This window comes from Biomphalaria glabrata, chromosome 15 (assembly GCF_947242115.1).
Source record: "Biomphalaria glabrata chromosome 15, xgBioGlab47.1, whole genome shotgun sequence".
NCBI classification, from domain to species: Eukaryota; Metazoa; Mollusca; class Gastropoda; family Planorbidae; genus Biomphalaria; species Biomphalaria glabrata.
In genome coordinates, this window is record NC_074725.1 from 11,605,752 (window position 1) to 11,626,734 (window position 20,983).

The 20,983-nt window shown below is 37.1% G+C and overlaps 1 protein-coding gene across 1 annotated transcript in view; it reads right to left on the minus strand.

Annotated features, from left to right (window-relative positions):
• Positions 1 to 20,983, minus strand: part of LOC106055619 (angiotensin-converting enzyme-like) — a 69,509-nt gene that overhangs the window by 16,244 nt on the left and 32,282 nt on the right. Inside the window, exons 9-22 of the mRNA XM_056012895.1 lie at positions 20,538 to 20,662; positions 19,670 to 19,768; positions 18,016 to 18,160; positions 17,229 to 17,327; positions 16,334 to 16,456; positions 14,316 to 14,688; positions 13,252 to 13,410; positions 11,768 to 11,852; positions 11,398 to 11,541; positions 10,801 to 10,992; positions 9,173 to 9,270; positions 2,318 to 2,612; positions 1,757 to 1,855; positions 156 to 300 (exon numbers count right to left, since the gene is read on the minus strand). Of these exons, the coding sequence (XP_055868870.1) occupies positions 156 to 300; positions 1,757 to 1,855; positions 2,318 to 2,612; positions 9,173 to 9,270; positions 10,801 to 10,992; positions 11,398 to 11,541; positions 11,768 to 11,852; positions 13,252 to 13,410; positions 14,316 to 14,688; positions 16,334 to 16,456; positions 17,229 to 17,327; positions 18,016 to 18,160; positions 19,670 to 19,768; positions 20,538 to 20,662 (2,181 nt within the window). The remainder of the gene's footprint in view (positions 1 to 155; positions 301 to 1,756; positions 1,856 to 2,317; positions 2,613 to 9,172; positions 9,271 to 10,800; positions 10,993 to 11,397; positions 11,542 to 11,767; positions 11,853 to 13,251; positions 13,411 to 14,315; positions 14,689 to 16,333; positions 16,457 to 17,228; positions 17,328 to 18,015; positions 18,161 to 19,669; positions 19,769 to 20,537; positions 20,663 to 20,983) is intronic.

Genomic DNA, 20,983 nt, shown 5'->3' on the forward strand with positions numbered 1-20,983 from the left:
GCACGGAAAACCTTCTCCTAGATACCCCCTTCCCCCCACTGGTCCACAACTGAGACCAAAGCGCTCTGAGCATGCTATAAGCATGAAAGGAGCGCTATATAAAAGCCATAATATATATATATATATATATGGCTTTCTTGGGTTAGACATTGTACCTGAGTTTCCACCAGTCCTCGGTGTAATTTCCCGGCGTAGTCTGATTACTGAACACTGACCATCTCCAGAGGTCAATTAAATAGCCAAACGGTAAAAATGCAACTTTCTCAAGCGCCATCTTCATCAAAAAGTTGATGTCTGTCTCTGAAAATGAGAAACAATTAAATGGAATCAGATCCTTTATCACTAAATAAACACAGTTTTTTTTTTTCAAAATGGGGAAATAATTCCAAATGTTAGTGTCGACTTATTAATATCGTTATGCATAAGTGGCTTCAACTTTTTTGTCATACATAAAATATTCTGATTAAGCACACTAAGTGATAAAAGAGTGCATGCGTATATTAGCATCACTATTCCAGTAACATGTATCGTGAAGGAAATGGGAAAATACTAATTTTGGAGCCTAGTGAGAAAAGGGGAGAGAATAACTAATCTCTACAACATTGTTTCGTTCCTTTAGTTCTTCATTTTTTTTTCTTTTTGAAAGATTTTTTTAAGCACATTGAATGAAACTTATTTTTTTTTTTTACATGGCTTATCTTTTAGAAGCAAGTGACCAACGATAACAATTATTCTGGTAATTGATTCCTTATTCCATTGCGAATGTTATTGTATCATCATTGTATAATTCGTTCATGCCATCATAGTATTGCCTCACGGTTGGCATATGTTGTACACTGGAGGGTCGCCAAAGAAATGTAAACAATAAATTTTTTGTTTACACATTGGATTCCTGTAGCTTCTAGTTTCTACACAAAAGAGTAAACAATGTAGACTTACTAAGACTTAGGGGAGATAATAAAAAAAATGAACGAAAATTATTTCGTTTCGGCTACCACAACATTTTTGGCGACTTTTGATTTCTAACTGGATTTGAGAAAACCATAAATAAAAGACGAGATTCTAAATCAGTTCATTCAGTTTATGAGTTTCAAGCTTGCTGTTGAGTCTATTTACTGAAAATGTATTATTGAAGTTGAATTTTATTGCGTGTTATTACATGAAAGACAGTGTGTATGATTTCAACTTGGAAAATACACTAAGATTTCTGATGATTCTTCGTGAATACTACAATCCTAGGCATACACTTTGGTATTGGGCCATCTGATTTAATTTCTGAGAATATACAAAACGTTATCACCCCTTACAACTATTGTGGTGTTTATGGAAAGTAGCCCTGTGTAATCCTTTTTTTTTATCAAACTATGTTTTAATACATTTATTGCCAACTTTCTCCTAGTATTGACCTTTGTACAGTTGTTTTTCTGATGTCATTAGAAAGAAGATGAACAAATAATTCTACGTAAGCTTCTTTGACCAATATCTGTTCTGCTGGTTAATACAATGTTCACAATTAGCCATTCTCGTCTAGACGTTTACTGCTCAGTGAGCCGTACGTGTTTGAATGAAATAAAACTCAACATTGTTCAACCTAACTTTACCTAACTAAATCTAGGGACATAGAAATTTAAAACAAAATGTCTAAACATAGGAACTAGCTAACGTGTTGGTCCAGAACAAGCAAGGGTTGTAAAACATAACGAGGTACTATTAACAACTAGAATGTACTTATAATGTAGTAATTTAGTGCGTTTACCTGCATCGTTAGGTAGCTCTTTAAGCAAATTTATTTTGAAAAGGTGATCAGGTGTTTGAACAGAAAGGGCCATGGTATCTCCAATAGCTTCATGAAAACCTGTGAGTAAAAGAACAACAATATTAATAAACATACAAGCTTTCACCTTTCTCTTGTTTCGCAGAATTTACTTTATTGAAATGCAAGATTATGAAAACCTACAGAGTGAAAACCCAATCACACTTTAAGCTAATGCCGGCCGACCTTAGGACACGACCCCAAAAAGAGTCACATGCCATCCTTTTGCTGGACGTCTGATAGCCATATCAGCTAATTCAGACTTTCATATTAAATAGTAATCAAAGTAATCTACACTTTGTTTACAAATTTGAGTTTTAATTTAATTTTAATGTGCTAAAAAGGGAAAGAAATTATGATATGGTTATAAAAATGTATACTTTGTCAACACTTCCGTATTCTATACACCGGATACACCAAAACAAATGTCCACTTACTGAAAATCCTTAACTCTGAAGGTTCTTTAAATTCACTATATGATTTAAGGCAAATCTCATATCTTACCGTTGTTCGCGCCATCCCTAAAGACCAATGGCTGATCCTTGTACTGCATGTAGTACTGGACATGGCCCATCTCATGGTGGACGATGACCAGGTTTTCTTGAGTGATGTCCGTGCACATTTTGATCCTGAAGTCTTTGCCGTTATATAGGTCATATGCCGTGGCGTGGCAGACCATATCTGTTCCGTTTGGTTTCTCTATGATTGACTTGTTCCAGAATAGAGGTACCATTGGATCAAGCCCCAGGGAAACGAAGAAGCTCTCAGCCGTCTTAAATATAGTCTCGGCTGTGTAGTTCTGCATTCATAAGAAAGACACATTGTTAGGGAGTGTATGTGTGTGTGTGTGTTTGTGACATCATCACGATGAAAGCTGGGCGGATGTTTGCGTAGGCTGAAGAGTTTCTGATAAAACCACGAGGTGGTCTGTCGGGATACATGTATAAATACTGGTATGATAGTTGAATACGAAGTGACTAACAAGAGCAGTGGCGTAGCTAGGGTGGGGGGGGAATTTGGAAATCCCCCGGTACCCCACTTGAGGAGGGGAGAGCCCCAAAATGATTGTTCAATTTTTTTTTACATTTAATATTAAATATTACGCAAAATGCAGGGCCCCCCAAAGAGGTCAAGCTCCCCCCTCCCGAGACCCCAAATGATGGCTTATTCCTAGCTACGCCATTGAGCAAGAGAGGTGAGAAAGACCTGTATTTTTAGTGAATGTTTAAATTCTCATTTCATATACATCTTCATATACATCTATATATACATCTACATCTACATATACCTATACATCTACATCTACATATACATCTTCATATACATCTTCATATACATCTACATCTACATCTACATCTACATCTACATCTACATCTACATATACATCTACATATACATCTACATATACATCTTCATATACATCTTCATATACATCTTCATATACATCTTCATATACATCTACATATACATCTACATCTACATCTACATCTACATCTACATCTACATATACATCTACATATACATCTACATATACATCTACATATACATATACATATACATCTACATCTACATCTACATATACATCTACATATACATCTACATATACATCTTCATATACATCTTCATATACATCTTCATATACATCTTCATATACATCTACATATACATCTACATATACATCTACATATACATCTTCATATACATCTTCATATACATCTTCATATACATCTACATATACATCTACATATACATCTTCATATACATCTTCATATACATCTACATATACATCTACATATACATCTTCATATACATCTACATATACATCTACATATACATCTTCATATACATCTTCATATACATCTACATATACATCTTCATATACATCTACATATACATCTACATATACATCTTCATATACATCTACATATACATCTACATATACATCTTCATATACATCTTCATATACATATACATCTACATATACATCTTCATATACATCTACATATACATCTACATATACATCTTCATATACATCTACATCTACATCTACATCTACATCTACATATACATATACATCTACATCTACATATCATGGGCGTAGCCAGGGGGGGGGGGTTTGGGGTTCAAACCCCCCCCCGAAATGAAATCCCCCCCTTGGGGGGGGGGATCGGAATTTAGTGAATGATTTTTTGCTTTGATTTTGTTTATTTTAGGTGAGATTTTAATACTAAACCATCAATTGCCCCAGCACAACCAATGGGGTTTTGAGTTTAAAACCCCTTACTAGGGGGTTTTGAGTTTAAAACCCCCTACCAGGGGGGTTCGAGTTTAAAAACCCCTACCAGGGGTTTTGAGTTTAAAACCCCCTACTAGGGGTTTTGAGTTTTAAACCCCCTACTTGGGGTTTTTGCAGTTAACCCCCCCCCTCTTCTATAAAACAAAACAAAACAAAAATGCAAACGAAAATCCCCTAATTCCAAGAGCACAGTTGAGGGAGATTTTGATTTTAAAACCCCCTCCAAAATTTACGATAAACCCCCTCTTCAATAAAAAAAAAGTTAATTACGCACTGAAAATGTTATGAGAGTAGCTAAATGGGTTTTGACTTAGTTTTTAGTTTAAACACCACTTCAGCGGGGTTTGAAGGTAAAAAATACCTCTTTAATAATAAAAACAAAGCAAATTATACACTCAAAATGTTTTGTATGTAGTCAAAGGGGTTTTGAGATTAAACTCCCCTCCAGTGGAGTTTGAAGCTAAAAAGTACCTCTTCAATATAAATAAAAGCAATTTACTCACACTAAAATCTATGAACGCAGCCAAAGGGGTTTTGAGTTTAAACCCCCCGACAGGGGGGTTTGAGGCTAAAAAATAAATCTTCAATGTAAGAAAAAAAGCAAATTACGCACTCAAAATGCTATGAGCGTTGCCAAAAGGGGTTTTGAGTTTAAACCCCCATTCAGAGGGGTTTAATGCTAAAAATACCTCTTCAATATAAAAAAAGGGGGGTTTTGAGTTTAAACCCCTCTTCTACAGATGGCGTTTGTTTAAGTCTAAAACCCCTCCATATAGTTTTGAGTTTAAGATCCCCCTACAGAGCATTTTGAGGTGGAAAACCCCCAACAGATGATTTTAACGATAAAACTTCTCTTTTCGATATAAAATCTAAAGCAAACTACAGTCACTTAATTCCAAGAGCGTATTCAAGAGTGGTTACACAATTTTAACCAGTGGCAGGGCTCCCTTAATAAACTTCAATGAAAGGTCATCTGCCGAAATTGAATAATACTAAATGTACAATGGCTTAACAAAGATGGCTAAGACAGATTTTAGAAGTCCGTTATAGAGATCGGGTTTAAATCAAGGAAATCCTATGCCGAACTGGGAGTCGACCCTTTAGTAAGATTGTGAGAGAGCGACGCATGAGGTTTGCGGGACAAGTTCTCCGACAAAATGAATTACGCAATGTTGCAATGATATCCTAGTACAACTTGACGCCACTCATTCATTGAGGTCCTCATGGCAGGTGGGAAGAGGCTTCAGACATTACCAGTGACAGATTTTTATGGAAACAGCTTGACGTCAAATGCTCCGAACGGCGCAGGAGGGTCTAAGTCAGTAAGAATAGCACATTAGGTTTTTGAAATAAAACTTTTTAATAGCAGGAAAATGCACTGTAGATACCTCAGAATATGCATTTTGTTGGCTTTCAATATCAGAAATAGTGCTTGGCGGCGGGGCTTCGCCCCGCGCTGGGGGAGCGCTACCCCCTTGCTAGTATTCGCGGGGAAACTACAATTTTTCCACTAACTCATGGAAGAACCTATTCTAGGGCACAATAAACGTCTTCCGAAAGAATGAAGAGTCAGAATGCAATAAAGATTATGTACACACACACACACACATATAAAAAAAAATTTCGCGCGGGGGGGGGGGGAGAAAAAAATCCCCCCCCAAACCCCCCCCGAAAAAAAATCCTGGCTACGCCCATGATACATATACATCTACTTTCAAGATGAATCTGTGATTATTTATTATTAAAAGTTCTATTCAGTTTTGTTGTAAACGAAGCTGTTAATATTTCATTCAAAAGATCTACATTAAGAGTTCAATACGCCTACATTGGATTGGTTGTACTAGCAGTTTGGAGCTGCAAACCAACGACCGGGCATCAACGTACATATTGAATATTTAATATTAATGTCTATATATGGTCAGTTGCAATAAAAACATGTATAGTTTTTCACTCTATTGCAATAAAAGTATGTCTAGTTGTTCACTCTATCTGCACAGAAATAGTTTTTTATAATGTCAAAAGAATGGTACTTAACGCCCCTGTTTTTACCACAACATCTTGTCTTGTTTTTATTTTGTTGTACTTGTTTCGGATGTTCCTTCAGAATGGCAGATTGTTACATTTAGCCCAAAAGGCCTGCGATGGTATCTTATGACTGTGGAAAGTGTCCGAACCCGGAATTACAAGGCGCATAATGGCAATGTCTTCAATTCTGAAAATTAAGGAAGCGTGCAGTGATTCACATGACTATGTAGACCCAGTTGAGACCTGCATATTTTCCCGCATCTAGTGCAGACAAAGCCGTTGTCCGCTGGCTGTCTATTTAAGTTTTCTTTCCGTCTTCTGCACCTGTCTTCAATAAGGGCTTTTCTTTGAGTCTCAAATGCACAGCATCTATGCTCTTCTTACACAGAGAAGACTACGCCGGCTCGAATGTCAGTTGGAATGTCAGTTGGAAGAATACCTAAAGACTTCCTATATGCTGAGCTTGCAGAGGGAGTCAGAACCAAAAGACGCCAAAGATAAGATAAGATAACTTTTATTGATCCAATCAAATGGTAATTCGGTTTGACTACAATTGACAACCTTAGCGTAACTACTATACAATAACAATATAGATGCACATACGAACGACATTCACGCACGAAAAACACATACACATAACCAGCGCTTTATAAATAGACTTCTATGTACTTCTCGATGACGACAGAATGTTAATTTTTAATGTTGGTAATCCAGGGTCTATTATTACTGAATGTTTTAATTTTCTTCTTTGGTACAATCATGTTTTCACAGAACTGGATGTACGAATTAACAGTTGTGGTAAGTTCATCTATCTGGGCAGTTGTTTACAAACATGCCCCAATCTATTTGCTCCAGACAACTTTGTTGCTGTAATACAGCGTCGTCAGACCATGACTGGATGGACTGTACTTCGGGTTTTGTTGTTTTTAAAACTGGTTTGTACGTGGGTGTAAGATGGATCATTGTGTGGTCCGACTCTCCAAGGGGAAATAACGATCGAGATGTGTAGGCCATTTTTATGTTGCTATAACACATGTCCAAGGTTTTATCGTGCCGTGTGGGACAATTAACATATTGAGTATATGTTGGCGAGTGTTGAGCTAACGAAAGATGATTGAAATCTCCCATAACTAGTCGGGCAGCATCAGAATAATTTGATTCAAAAATATGTACAATGTCTGGTATATGTTTTGTTGCTTTCTCTGCGTTGGCTGTGGGTGGTATATGCACAAGTATGACTTAAAATTGTGTAAACTCTCTCGGCAGGTAGTATAGCCTGAGATTGTTACATAGTAGTTCAATATCGGTCGTGCACACTTTAGTTTTGATTGAAATATTATTGACACAACAATACTGTTTATTGACATAAATGGCCAGTCCTCCTCCTCTTGTTTTGCCACTATCTGTTGTTCTGTCCGATCTGTACAAAAGAAACGCATCCAAGTCTAATGATGCGTCGGGAATAATTTCATTTAGCCATGTTTCAGTGAGACAGATTGCGAGCTTTCACGGTAGAAATGTCTGCAGCAACAATCAAGTTCGTACATTTTGTTATTTAGTGATCTAACATTGCCCAAGACAATATGAAGCTGATAGACCCTTTGTCCTCTTTTCCTGCTTTTGACTTGAACTCCTCCTCTACGGCCTCGTTTGTTTCGCTTTGTCTCTGTGTTGATGGGCGCATGGCGGTTTGTTATGTATCGGCCATTTGTTTCCAAGATGGCGGGTGTGTACATAGATTCATAGATGATCATATTATTTATGCTATCCACTGAAACACTGGTTTTTAACATGCACACTAATAAAACAGTCCATACAACTAGAAACACTTTTATTTCCTGGAACACAATAACACAATATGAAAGGAATAATAGAAAACAAATGCAGATATTATATCGCAATGTAATCAGGTCGCCTTCTGAGCGGCGCCCCGGAAGTACAATACCAACTCTCTAACCAAAGACTAACCTACAGAGATGTCTGCGAGACATGAGAACCACGGGCGTCGAACACAGTATGTGGGAGGAGATAGCCCCAGACCGGACAGCATGGAGACAGGCTGTACTTGCTGCATCAACCAAGAGAAAGAAGAAGAAAGCTGCCCTGTCAGCTAGCCCTAGGACAGATGCATATACATGCAAGAACTGCCGCTCCAGAATTGGCTTGATCAGTCACAACCGATTCTGCCTCGTCTCAAGACGAAACCAAAGCCAGTGACTCACCTGGGCGCGTCCATTGTCTTCGGAGAAAGAAGGAGCCATATAAATGTTTGTCCCGCAGCCAACTTTCTCTTTTAGAGGCCATCTGCTGCCAGCTACTTTCCTCTAGGCTAGTAAGGGCGAAACGGCGCTTGAGTTGATCTATATCGGGCTTACGGATTAATCTCTGTTACACCGTCCTCATTTAACTCTTTTTCTCCGTAATTATTTACCACATTCTGGTGGAATCAACGTTGGTATCGTCAGTTAGGAGAGAAAGAGTTAAACTCGCCAAAGAAGATCGCCTTTGGCTTGCGGTAGTCTCCCATGCCGGATAAGTGTCCAACCCAGCGCAGCTGTCGAATAGTAAATAATGCTTCTATGCCCATAGCTCACTTTAAAGACCATTTATGAAGAGTTGAATGCAACAGACGTGACGCCATCATTTGCAGTATCAAAACAAGTCACAAATATCATGCAACGTCGTCTTTGAGTTATTTAAATGCAAATGTGGAGACAATCTTCACCTCTGTTTAGTGACTAAGCCTTAAAGTAAAGTGCTCCATACTTTTTTCCACACCCATGTAAGAAAAAAAAATCTGGTACTTTCTCACTTAATAATGAACTTTAAAAAATAGTTAAAAAGAACATAGTTAAAAAGGAAAAGAACATATTTGAAAAGAACATAGATGAAATGAACATAGTTGAAAAGAACATATTTGAGGTCCGTGTGCTGTATTCCCAACAAAAACATTTCAATTTAAAACCAACAAAGAAATTTAAAGGTGACAGTAAACAAATTTCTATAATTTTTTGTTCACAGTAACTCCAGGCACCTACTTGTTTTTTAAGTTCATCAGTAACATCTACCGTCGGTTTATCTTTGAAAGGCGCTACATCTTTGATCAGGTTAGTCCACTCCTGAGCCCACATATTGCCTGTGGACATTGATCGTTAGTCCATGAGAACGCTCATTGTCAAAAAAATATGAAGGCTGGTTACATTCTAACATTAAAGATATTAACACATTTTCATGTGTATTTTCAGAAGTTAATGATCTTAAAAAAAAACAAATAAATTATTAAACAATGATAAAACAATATATTTCTGAAAGGGTTGGATATATATGGACTCTTATATGCTGCTGTGGCTAATGTCATGGTGGAGAGATTGTGATTTTGGATCGAGATGGTAGGTCCAGCTTTAAGCTTAAAAAGAGTTTTTAGAAACTAAAAAAAAATCTTACCTGATTTAAATAAATTGAAAGGTTACAAAATACCCTGTTACCCTGATCAATGTTGGCCTTACCTAATACATTTCACTTGTTCAAAAAACATTCTCTGTAAATGACTAAGCTATTGCTCCTCATTGTAATCAGATATTTTCCCAACTTTGGCGCTAACTTATTCCACAGCTGGATTGTAAACATCATACTTTCTGTATACATTTTCTAGGTTTTTAGTACAGATGTATTCAGTTGAAAACTTTTTTGTCAATCTCTTCTTTTAACATGTAAACAAGTCACGTTCCCCCTTTCAGACCTTGTGATCTATGAGGCAGATGATGTAAAGGTCATCTGTTTCTTTGGCCCATGTTTAACAAGGGTGTCATATGGCCATCACAATGACCAATCGCTGTTACTTTTCCCCAACTCATTAGAGATGGGTGGACTCAGGCGCCCTATAGATCCCGAAATAAAAAATCCCAGTCTTCAACAGGATTCGAACTCGGGACGCTCCGATAAGGAAGCCAAACGCTTTACCACTCAGCCACTGCGCGTCATCCACAAGTACTCCTTAATAAATCTATTCATTTTCAAGTACAACAAATGATTCCGTTGACCAGCTTGCACAGAAAAATATTTTATTAAGTTTTTGTTTGTCAAGAAGTACCCTAAGAGCTACATCCACACGAGATTACGTTCACGCGAGATTACGTTCACACGAGATTACGTTCACACGAGATTACGTTCACACGAGATTAAGTTCACACGAGATTACGTTCACACTAGATTAAGTTCACACGAGATTACGTTCACACGAGATTACGTTCACACTAGATTAAGTTCACACGAGATTACGTTCACACGAGATTACGTTCACACGAGATTAAGTTCACACGAGATTACGTTCACACGAGATTAAGTTCACACCAGATTACGTTCACACTAGATTAAGTTCACACGAGATTACGTTCACACGAGATTAAGTTCACACGAGATTACGTTCACACCACATTACGTTCACACTAGATTACGTTCACACGAGATTACGTTCACACGAGATTACGTTCACACGAGATTAAGGTCACACTTGGTTAAGGTCACACGAGATTACGTTCACACTAGATTAAGTTCACACGAGATTACGTTCACACTAGATTAAGGTCACACTAGATTAAGTTCACACTTGATTACGATTCATTTTAAAAGAAACAAGAAACTTAACATGTACTAAACATTTTATTACCGAGTATATGTGCTGGTATATGTCCTGTAGATGGGAATTTAACTTGGCTGTATTTCTGTTGAAGCTTACGTCTGACGTAAGCGTGTAGTTGCTCGTAGAGTGGGCGTATCTGGGCGTAAAGGTTGGCTATGTCTTCTTCAAATGTTGGAGTGTCGTACCACGATCTCCAGTACTCTCCTGTGTCTTTGAAACCTGATCACATAAATAGATTCTTACTTTAGATAAATTCAATATATATATATTATAAGTAAAGTACTGACGATGACATTGAAATATGACATATGATACAGGACTATTGAAGTTAAAGTTTGGATATTAAATATGCTACGTTAAAAATATGTTTCTAGTGAATTCTTCAAATGTAGTCAATTCCTTTTGACAGAAATGAAATAATGTTGTCTAGTCAATAATCTCAGATAAAAAAGCATAAATTAAAAAAAAATAATTATTCATTTAAACATAAAACAATTTTATTATCAGGCCTGCCCCCTCCTCCCTCTTACTAATTAAAAACCAACTCTTTCGCGTCAGTTGAGTTACATATTTCATTGATCAGCAGATCATTTTCAATTTCTATCAATGAAGGACACATCTTACATAGTTTCTGCACCGCCTCATTATAAAGTTGGACATATTCTGTGTACTTGCTCTTTATCTTTCGGCCTGTGGCATCTCTCCAGCCGACCCAGGCCTCGAGCAGCTCGTCATAGTCGTTGGAGGTAGCCATCAGCTGAGTTAACCCTAAACACAAAGCAGTGTCAAAATATAATTGAATACGGCGTAAATGTAATGAGACTTAATTCATGTAGAAACTCTATTGCAACAGTCTACTCATATTCATGCCATGTGTGCATTTAGTCCTACATGTAATATAGAGATAGCTTAAGAATCGTTGAGAACTACATGTATCCAGTATAGACCTAATTCACATTCTGTTACATATCTATAAATACATCCAATGACTTACCTGGCTCTAAAGTCATGCAGTTGCCTTTTATACAAACTTCTCCTTTACCATATACAGATTGCATTTCAAGCCTTGCTCCTTTCAACTTTGCCATGAAAAAACAACATTTTAACAACTGATAATCCCATGCAAGTACATCAAATATAATAATAAAATAATTATAGCTTTTATATAGGGCTACTTTCATGCTTATAGCATGCTTAGAGCGCTATGGTCCTATCTCATTTGTGTGTGTGTGGGGGGGGGAGGGGTATCTGGTTAAAGGTTTTCCTTGCTGCCTTTAGGATTATAGATGTATGTTATAAATAAAAATCTACTCGTGTTCGGGAGGGGGGGGGTAGATATTGTTGTTGATTTAACACTGATATTACACTTCTATTTGAATGACTGTAAGAAACCCTCGATCTGTTGTTGTTTTGCTTTAACATTTGGTAACCTATTGACTGTCCTGCAACATGCAAGTGATACTTGAACACCTTTTTTTAAATAAGTTTCTGAGATTTCCTTCGAAATAAAAATGATTACATCCTAACCCAGACCTCGTGCTGGACGGCTATGAAGAGGGAAGGGTTTGAACTCGGGACCATCGGGAAAAGATTACGAAGCTCATACCACACGACCAAGCAGACATTCCGACCAGGCAGCCACCCTTGATGCTGCAAAAAACATGTCAACGCAATTCATAATGGTTTTAAAGTACAATCTCTTCAACTAAGGTCTGATAAAAGAGTGAAGTGTGACATTGGGAACTTTGAAAACATAACCATCTAGTCTTTGATGAACTCAAAATGAAATATCAACTTTAAGTCTTTACTGTCTCCCTCTACCATTAGGGGCTTTAGTAGTTAATGCGCGCATTCCTTTTTTGTTGTCTTTTAAGTTTCGAAAATTATTTACGAAATGGCGACCGATTACGCCCAAACCTTCTGGACAGTATAGGATGGCAGCAAACAGAGTTCGGAATCGTTTTTAACGTGTCGACAGTCCAAAGCGCATAACATACGACCAGGCAATGGCAGGCAACCCTTAATTTTAGTTGTAGAAATATACTTTCAATGTAAGAACATTTTTATATCGTTCACTTCTATAATTTTTGTATATGTAAATGTGTGTGTGTGTGTGTAAATAGTAAAACAAAATACTTTGTAATCAAATTACGATTCATTTAGGCCGTCTAGATTTGTCAAAGTATCTTAAACGTGTCATTTTAACCTTATCTTATAATCTTATATTTCAAAGTGATCCCAGTATCCATATTTTAACGTTATCCTCAATGGGACTCTAAAAGGCTGAATCCCAAACTTCCTCATTAGTCCAATAGCTGAGAACCATAAAACAATCTAAAAATGTATGTTAATCTAAACCCCCAAACCTCTCCACGAGTTTGAACAAGTAATGTGTAGGCCTACTCGACACCTTAACATTTCAGCAAAGTTTATTAACAAACCTGCACCTCTTAAAAATGCATCATACTTATCTCTGACCTTCTGTAGTTTCTCCTTGTCGGGCTGGGCCGAGGCTCCAATGTCTCTGACAAACTTAAACTGTCGCCTGATGTGTTCCGGCATGCCGGTCACGTTAAACTTCCAGGACTCCTGTTGATACTCCAGGTCAAAGGCTGCTTTCGTAAGTTGTGCGATCAACTAAGTGGAAAGAATTGCATATAAAATTATTAAATTGGTGTTATTGTGTTAGTGCTTTTTTGTCAAGCTTATAACTTGGAAACAAAAAGGGCTCTTTAAAATACACCATCTTTATCTTGCTTCAAGTGCACAACAGATTTTTACTTTTTTTCCCTGCTGTTCAGGTTCTTTTTTTTTACTTGGCTCAAGGGGTACCTAGGAAAACTATAACTTGAATAAATCTAGTTGTAGGTATCATATTGTGATGTCCTCTGTCCTCCTACTGATGACAATAATGCAGTGTCTTTACTGGTTGACGTTAGCTTGTACTTTAAGGAACATAAAGAATCAAGAATAATAATAATATCTAGCTATATGCCGCTGGCAGGGGCGGACTGGGTATCAAAATCGGCCCACAAATGGCATGTCATATCATGGGCGTAACCAGGATATTTTCGGTGGGGGGATTTTTATTTACCCCCCCCCCTCCACAATATATATATATATATTTGAGTGTGTGTGTATGTAATTTATCTTCATTACATTCTTTCAAACGTTTTTTTCTTCCCTAGAATACTCTCTTCCTTTAATTAGTGGATTAGTGCTCACCGCCAAGGGACAGCTAGGGAGTCTGGGGAAGCGCTGTGAGCTCCCCCACCGCCCCGGATCCAAGCATTATTTCAGTTAATTTAAGCTTTAAAAATGCATATTCCAAGGTATCTACATTGCAATTAGCCTGCTACTCTTCCGCTAAAAAAAATCAAAAACCAAATCTGCTATTCACTCACTTAATTTATATAGTCCAGTGACTGGTAGAAAATGGTATTTATAGTTTTGATCCTTGAATGCTAAATGTTATAGATGCTATTTGCCGAATATACACTGAAAAAGAATCGCATTCTAGTTCATTTAATTATGTTACTTACAGAAGCATTCTTGTTATGTTCAGTTAAATTTGATTCGTAATTAAACTCCGCTTCAGATGCAGCAGTTTTTAAGACTTGTGCTTTATCATTGTAGTCTAGAAGAAATTTCTCCGCTTCTGCTACATCAGACTTCACGTGATCCACACTCTCTTTGCTGCATGTTTCTAGAGGATTCTTGTAGCCGCTGTCAACTTCAGGAGCGAACTCAGGGCACTTGGGGTCCCATCCGTAGTCGTTGCCATTTTCTTTAATCAAGAACTGAAGGAGGGGTTTAAAGTACTCCAAGAGTGGGCCTGCGTCCATCTTCCGTTGTCCAGTAATTTTCTCCATGGCGTCAGGCCAGGGTTTGGACCGTCCAAGTTTCAACATGTCCCTATGTAATAAATAAAAACGTGTAACCATTATATTTCACAGTATTGTGGGTGGTAGCCAAGTATGAGAATACGGATTTATAGCAATCTAAACAAGCAAGATATAAAAAAAATACTTTATAAAAAAACAAAGCTTATATTAAGTGCAGTTGTATCAATTATTTTGAATAGATCTAGACCATTCTACACTAACAATAATTAATGTGTGCGATTAGAAATAGTTTTCCTAATTGTTTTTGTTAAACGCAATTTTAAGCTTTTAGCTTTTCAATGCGCTATGGTTCTATCAATTGTCAGCACCAATTGGAAAGGGGTAGGGGGAGAAAGAAGGGGGTATATGGGTGATCGCTTTTTAAATGTATTTATATAAAAAGCGACCTGAATTCCAATTAGACTCCTAAGGCCTCTACGGTAACCAGTGTGCCAGGAGCTGTTTATGAAAATAAGTTTTATAGTTATTTACAAAATTATTTCTTCAAACAATAAAGGGGGCTGATTTAACAACTTATACCACCGTATCAGTCAAGTAAAACAAAAATAGATAGTTAGTTTTTTTTTTTTTTATTCTTACGTTGGCAGAAAAAAGAATTAATTGCTCAAAAATTCAGTTTGATCCGAGATGGGTGTGGGAGAAATAACGTGTACAAACTTTTCACCAGACAGACAGACGGACAGACAAACATAGTGAGTTGATGTAAGCTTTGAAAAAATAAAATGTGAAACGTTACAAACCTCAGGATACCCTAGAATAAATAAGAAAGCAGTTGTGTTCAGTTCCGCCTCTCTCTCTTTCTCTCTCTCTCTCACACTCTCTACCTTCTATCCAGCAGTGTAACAGAGGGATATATAGAAAACTAAATCTAGATCTAATATGTACGTAAGAAATTTTTTTGTATCTCGGAAAACAGTCTTCATTAAGATGAGCTTAATTCACAATTACCGAATAAAAAATAGAACTGCAGACAGTGAATTAGTAATAAGATTTTATCGTTAGCTGTTGAAGGCGGAATTTATTATATTTGTGAAATACCTACTTTCATAGGTGTGATTGATATTACAGATTGGCATAAATTTGAGTTGCCTTTCAATGCGTCTATTTACATCTTATGTCAACTTTTAGATACAATGATTCAATAACTTAAAATAGAGCTAAAAAAGAGGATCCTAGCAATGATAATGAGAGGCTTCAGAAAGATCTTAGGTATCACGTACAAATACCACATCTTAAAAGAAGAGATTAGAGACAGGATTAGTTCAGCGATCACACCCAACGATAACTACTGTTAAAAAAAAGCAAACATATCACAAGGTCTTCAGGGCTCGCAGAAACGTTCCTTCAGAGAACAGTACCAGGAAAAAGAAGAGGCACACAGAGAGAGCGATGGGAAGATAACTTAAAGGAATGGACGGGCCTGCCATTGAAATAGGTTCTATCCAAGGTAAAAGACAGAGAGGAATGGAGAAAAACGGTCCACAAATCTTGCATGGTGCCACAACGGTCCAACAGACTAAGGGATAATATTCTTGTTCTTATGGTTAAATCATAAACTTGCACATACTAAAACTATCATTGTTTATGTATTTGATATTTGGTTGAGAGTTTCTCCTTGACACATGCCAACGACTCTCATCAAGTGTTCCACTCACCCAATCAGTTTACCAGCATCTTTGCTTTCGTAAATGTCACATCTATGCAGTGGACCTGTGTGTCCAGAGGCTCTACACGCTGCCTCATGAAACTGGAACTGGATAATAAAACTGATGAAGTACCTGCAAATACATAAAGTTTATAAATAAATACATGTATATTTAAGTTTACCAAAAAAATCTTGTAAGAAAAGTTTTTTTTTAGGGGCAAGGGTTGTGTATGAGCGGTTTCCGCAGTGGTTCACCAATGCAGGAATATATATATATATATTCCGATGTCAGTTATCTTCATTGGGTAAGCAAATATCTCAGTAATAAATCATGCTAAGAGAACGCTTACAGTGATCTCTCTGTGGAATCTCTGGGAACCCGTGAGCATAGGTATTTCTTATTTTATAGCAATTAACATTTTAAAGCAGTATATAAACAAAAACACACACACACACACACACACACACACACACACACACACACACACACACACACACACACACACACACACACACACACACACACACACACACACACACACACACACACACACACACACACACACACACACACACACACACACACACACACACACACACACACACACACACACACACACACACACACACACACACACACACACATATATATATATATATATATATATATATATATATATATATATATATATATATATATATATATATATATATATATATATATATTTATGCCACCTGTTGTTTTTATTGTTCTATATATTATTCTATCATCTGTAAATAGTATAATTAGTTCCTGAACTAATACAAAGGTTATGTCATCTATGTACAATAGAAACAGTAGAAAATATATAACGACATTAGAAACAGTGCTATAAAAAAAAGAAGCAAAGTGAAAGATTATTGACCTTATATAAGGTACGTTATTAGCGACGTGGAATTTGGCTCCAGGGTCAAAGTCATCGGACGTTCTGGACACAGGCGGTGACACTCCTTGATGTCTACACCTATGGAAAGAAATGAGCACAAAGTAAGATTATGGTCAAAATTGACAAATTTATTCCAGGCTCCATTTTTAATAATGCCTACCTTTCGTAAGATAAGAATATTTAAACTCATTTGAAAGTTCCCCCCATTGTTGTAAAAAGAATAATTTTTGCGAAACAAATGTACACTTTACAATTATGCGGACAGAGAAAAACCTCTTTCAAACAACGAAATTCCTGCAGGTGTCAAAGAGACAGACACACGCTTCCATCAAATACGGAAGTATAAATGTTTAATGTCATTTTAATGTCAATTGTCTTGTACCAATATATCTATATGTAGCTTCTATAGATTCTATACAGACATTACTTTAAAAAAGAAGGTGATTACGTCCTACGTGTCATGCATTTAGTCATACGTTTTAACCAATGACTTAAATTCTGCCAAGTCACTGGTTTTCCTGGCTGGTTCAGGCAACCCATTCCATGCTCTAATAGCACTAGGGAAGAAGGAGTATTTGTACAAATGTGTACTCTTATCTGTCAATGCCAACATAACTGGTATAACACATTGGGGCTAATTAGTGATTTTATACTGTATTATGAGCTTTCTTTTGTCAGTGAAATAAAAACATTCTTGTAGGAAAGTATTCAACTTGTGTAAGGCTGGTGTCTGTATCTCTCCGGACAAGCAAAAAGTAACCATTACCTGAGATCCCACCAATCTTTTGTATAGTTGTCAGGCTTGGTGTCCCCTCTGAACACTGACCAACGCCACTGGTCAATGAGATAACCAAACGGAATAAATGCCACTTTTTGAAAGGCCATGTTCATCAAAAAGTTGATGTCTGTCTCTGTAAAATAGTTGAGTTGAACGGGATTGAAGAATAATTCTGATATAGACTTTTTAAAAACATTCTTTATTTGTATTCAATGGATGAAAGTCTTACTCAAATGACAGAAATTTATCCAATGCTATGTTTGAAGTTTGATTAGTTTACATTTGTAATAATTGAAATTTAATAAATGATAAAACATCGCAAAAAAATATAATATAAAACAAATTGTAAAATAGAGACAGTTGTAATAGTTTCCAAACCTCCCGCGCAGGTGGACGGGAAATGGCAGCGGGCAGGGTGTGAACCCGGGACCATCGAGACAACCATCCAGACAACAAGAAGACAGTCCAGGGCTGGTAAAAAGCTAAAATTTTTATTTGAAATACAGGATATTAATTTATTCTTTGGCTTGAACTTCAAGGTTTTTAAAGCAAAAATATGATTTGAAGCTCAGGATGCTATGAACCATAATGATAATTAAATTCGGGTCATTGACAGCAAAATTTGATCTACATATTCTTCATTTAATCACAGAAAGTCACTACATTGATATATTGTTACTAATCACTTCAAAAGAATTGTTTAAGTAACACAGCCAGTAGGATACTCCTTTAACTTTAAGTCTGTCTACATCTATTCTTTCCTGACCAACAGAAGTCGTGTCATATGATCAAGACTGAGCGCTGGGACCTTGTCTATTGAGGCCAACAGATATGACTAAAAATCAAAATCTAATTCGGGATTCAAACCCAAAACCTTCAAAATAGCATCTAAATTGGACAATTACTTTTAATAACATGCAACTAAATATTTTCTCTGTAACTAAAAGCCTTATGGCGAACTGGACGTGTGATATGCTCTCTAGGCTGCCGTTCTCATTGGTCCCGGATTCGAACCCTGCCCGCTATCTCCCTTAGTCGTCTCGCGGGAGGTTTGCGTTAAGATGTAATTTTCTTCAAATCTGTAGGAACATCTGTAGCAAGTAAAAATGTTTACAAACAACCTCACGTGACCACGCCAATCTATTTACGACCTTGACATTTTGCTATTCTGATGCAGACAAAACAATTTTCTATTAATTTTCTTTTCGTCGTCTGCGCCTGACTTTGGCAGAGGCGTAGAGAGCAAAACGTACGCCCGGGGCAAGAAACTTTATTGGCACCCCCTCACCCATTTTCCATGAACATCCCATAGAAATATAGGCTTATAAATAAAAATTATTTAATATTAATATAATAAAAAAAATAACCTAACTAAAATATCTACAATAGTTTTTTTTTGGCGAGTGGCGCTCCCGGAAAGTGGTGCCCGAGGCATAGTGCTCTGACGCCCCTCTCTCGCTACGCCTCTGGTCACTTCGGCAAAGGCTCTTCTTTAGGTCTCAATTGTGTGTTCCATGACCTTCAATCTCCATCTCTAGCTGTAATTAGCGTTATTATGTACATACAACCCAAATGGATTGTAAACAACTGCTATAATAAAATAAATATTATGTCTATAACTAAATCTAATCGAACGTTGTACCGCTGTCTCCAGGTATCTCTTTCAGAAGACCAATCTTCTTCAGATGTTCTGGAGTCTGTACAGACAAGGCCATCACGTCTCCAATAGCTTCGTGGAAACCTGTGAAATAAAAAAAAAAAAGGATTATAAGAAACAATGAAAGAAAAATATGAGATATAGATGGTTCAATGATCGAACCGACTTCATTACACAGGCGGGGATATACTCTCATTATCCACACAGTGTTGCTCAGGAGGCCGTTTTCGTGGCGCAAACACTTAAAGCACCTGTAACACAGAAAAGGTTCTTCAGGGGTGCTCGGTCTTCGGCTTCGTATCTAGCCTGAGTGTCATAGAATATGAGCCCTTGGAAAGAATTAGAATCATCTTGTAACAAGTCCAGATGAGACGGTCTTTCATGCAGATCAGAGGAAGAAGCATTAATCGGCCTGGCGTTTCAAGAGACCTGATCTCAATTCTAATGGCCACTCAGAAATAAGGAAGACAACCAATGGAAGCGCAGATGTTAGAATTAAATTACAAATAAAACCTATCATTAATATTAGCTGTACAAATAAAACCTATCATTAATATTAGCTGTACAAATAAAACTTATCATTAATATTTGCTGAGGTAAAAGAAAAGTGATCCATTTATGATGTCTAGTCCAATATATCTTACTTAAGAGTTAACGCAATTTCACACATATCCAGTGAGAGAGAAAGAGTGTTTGTATGTGACATAGAAAGTTACAGAGAGAGAGAGAGAAAGAGAGAGAGAGAGAACGTGAATAAGAGAAAAGAAAAGGATGGAGAAAGAGAAAGTGAATGAGGGAGAATTAAAGAGAACATGTGTGAGAGAGACGGTAAAAACATCTTGAGGAAACTGACCATTGTTAGCACCCTCTCTGTAAACAACTGGCTGGTCCTCATAATGCATAAAGTACTGTACGTGCCCCATCTCGTGGTGAATGATCATTAAAGCTTCTTGTGTTATGGATGTGCACATCTTGATCCTGAACAGAAACATAGGTCACATAGTAAATAGATCTATAGACAAGACAGCTCGAGAGGGAGTGACCAAATCCAGATTCTTTATATTAGACGCCCTCCCCGGGAATCAGCCATATGTCAATTGAATTTTTATTCCTTAAGGTACGGGATATATTGAACTACATTACTTTATTAGTTACTGAGATTATATAATATTTCACATAAATTATATTATCTCAATATCCAGGGGCGGACTGGCTATATGGGCATTCAGGCAAAGCCCAATTGGACTGGTGCCAAAATGGGCTGGTAGGGACAACGAAAGGGCCGCATGGATGTCACTA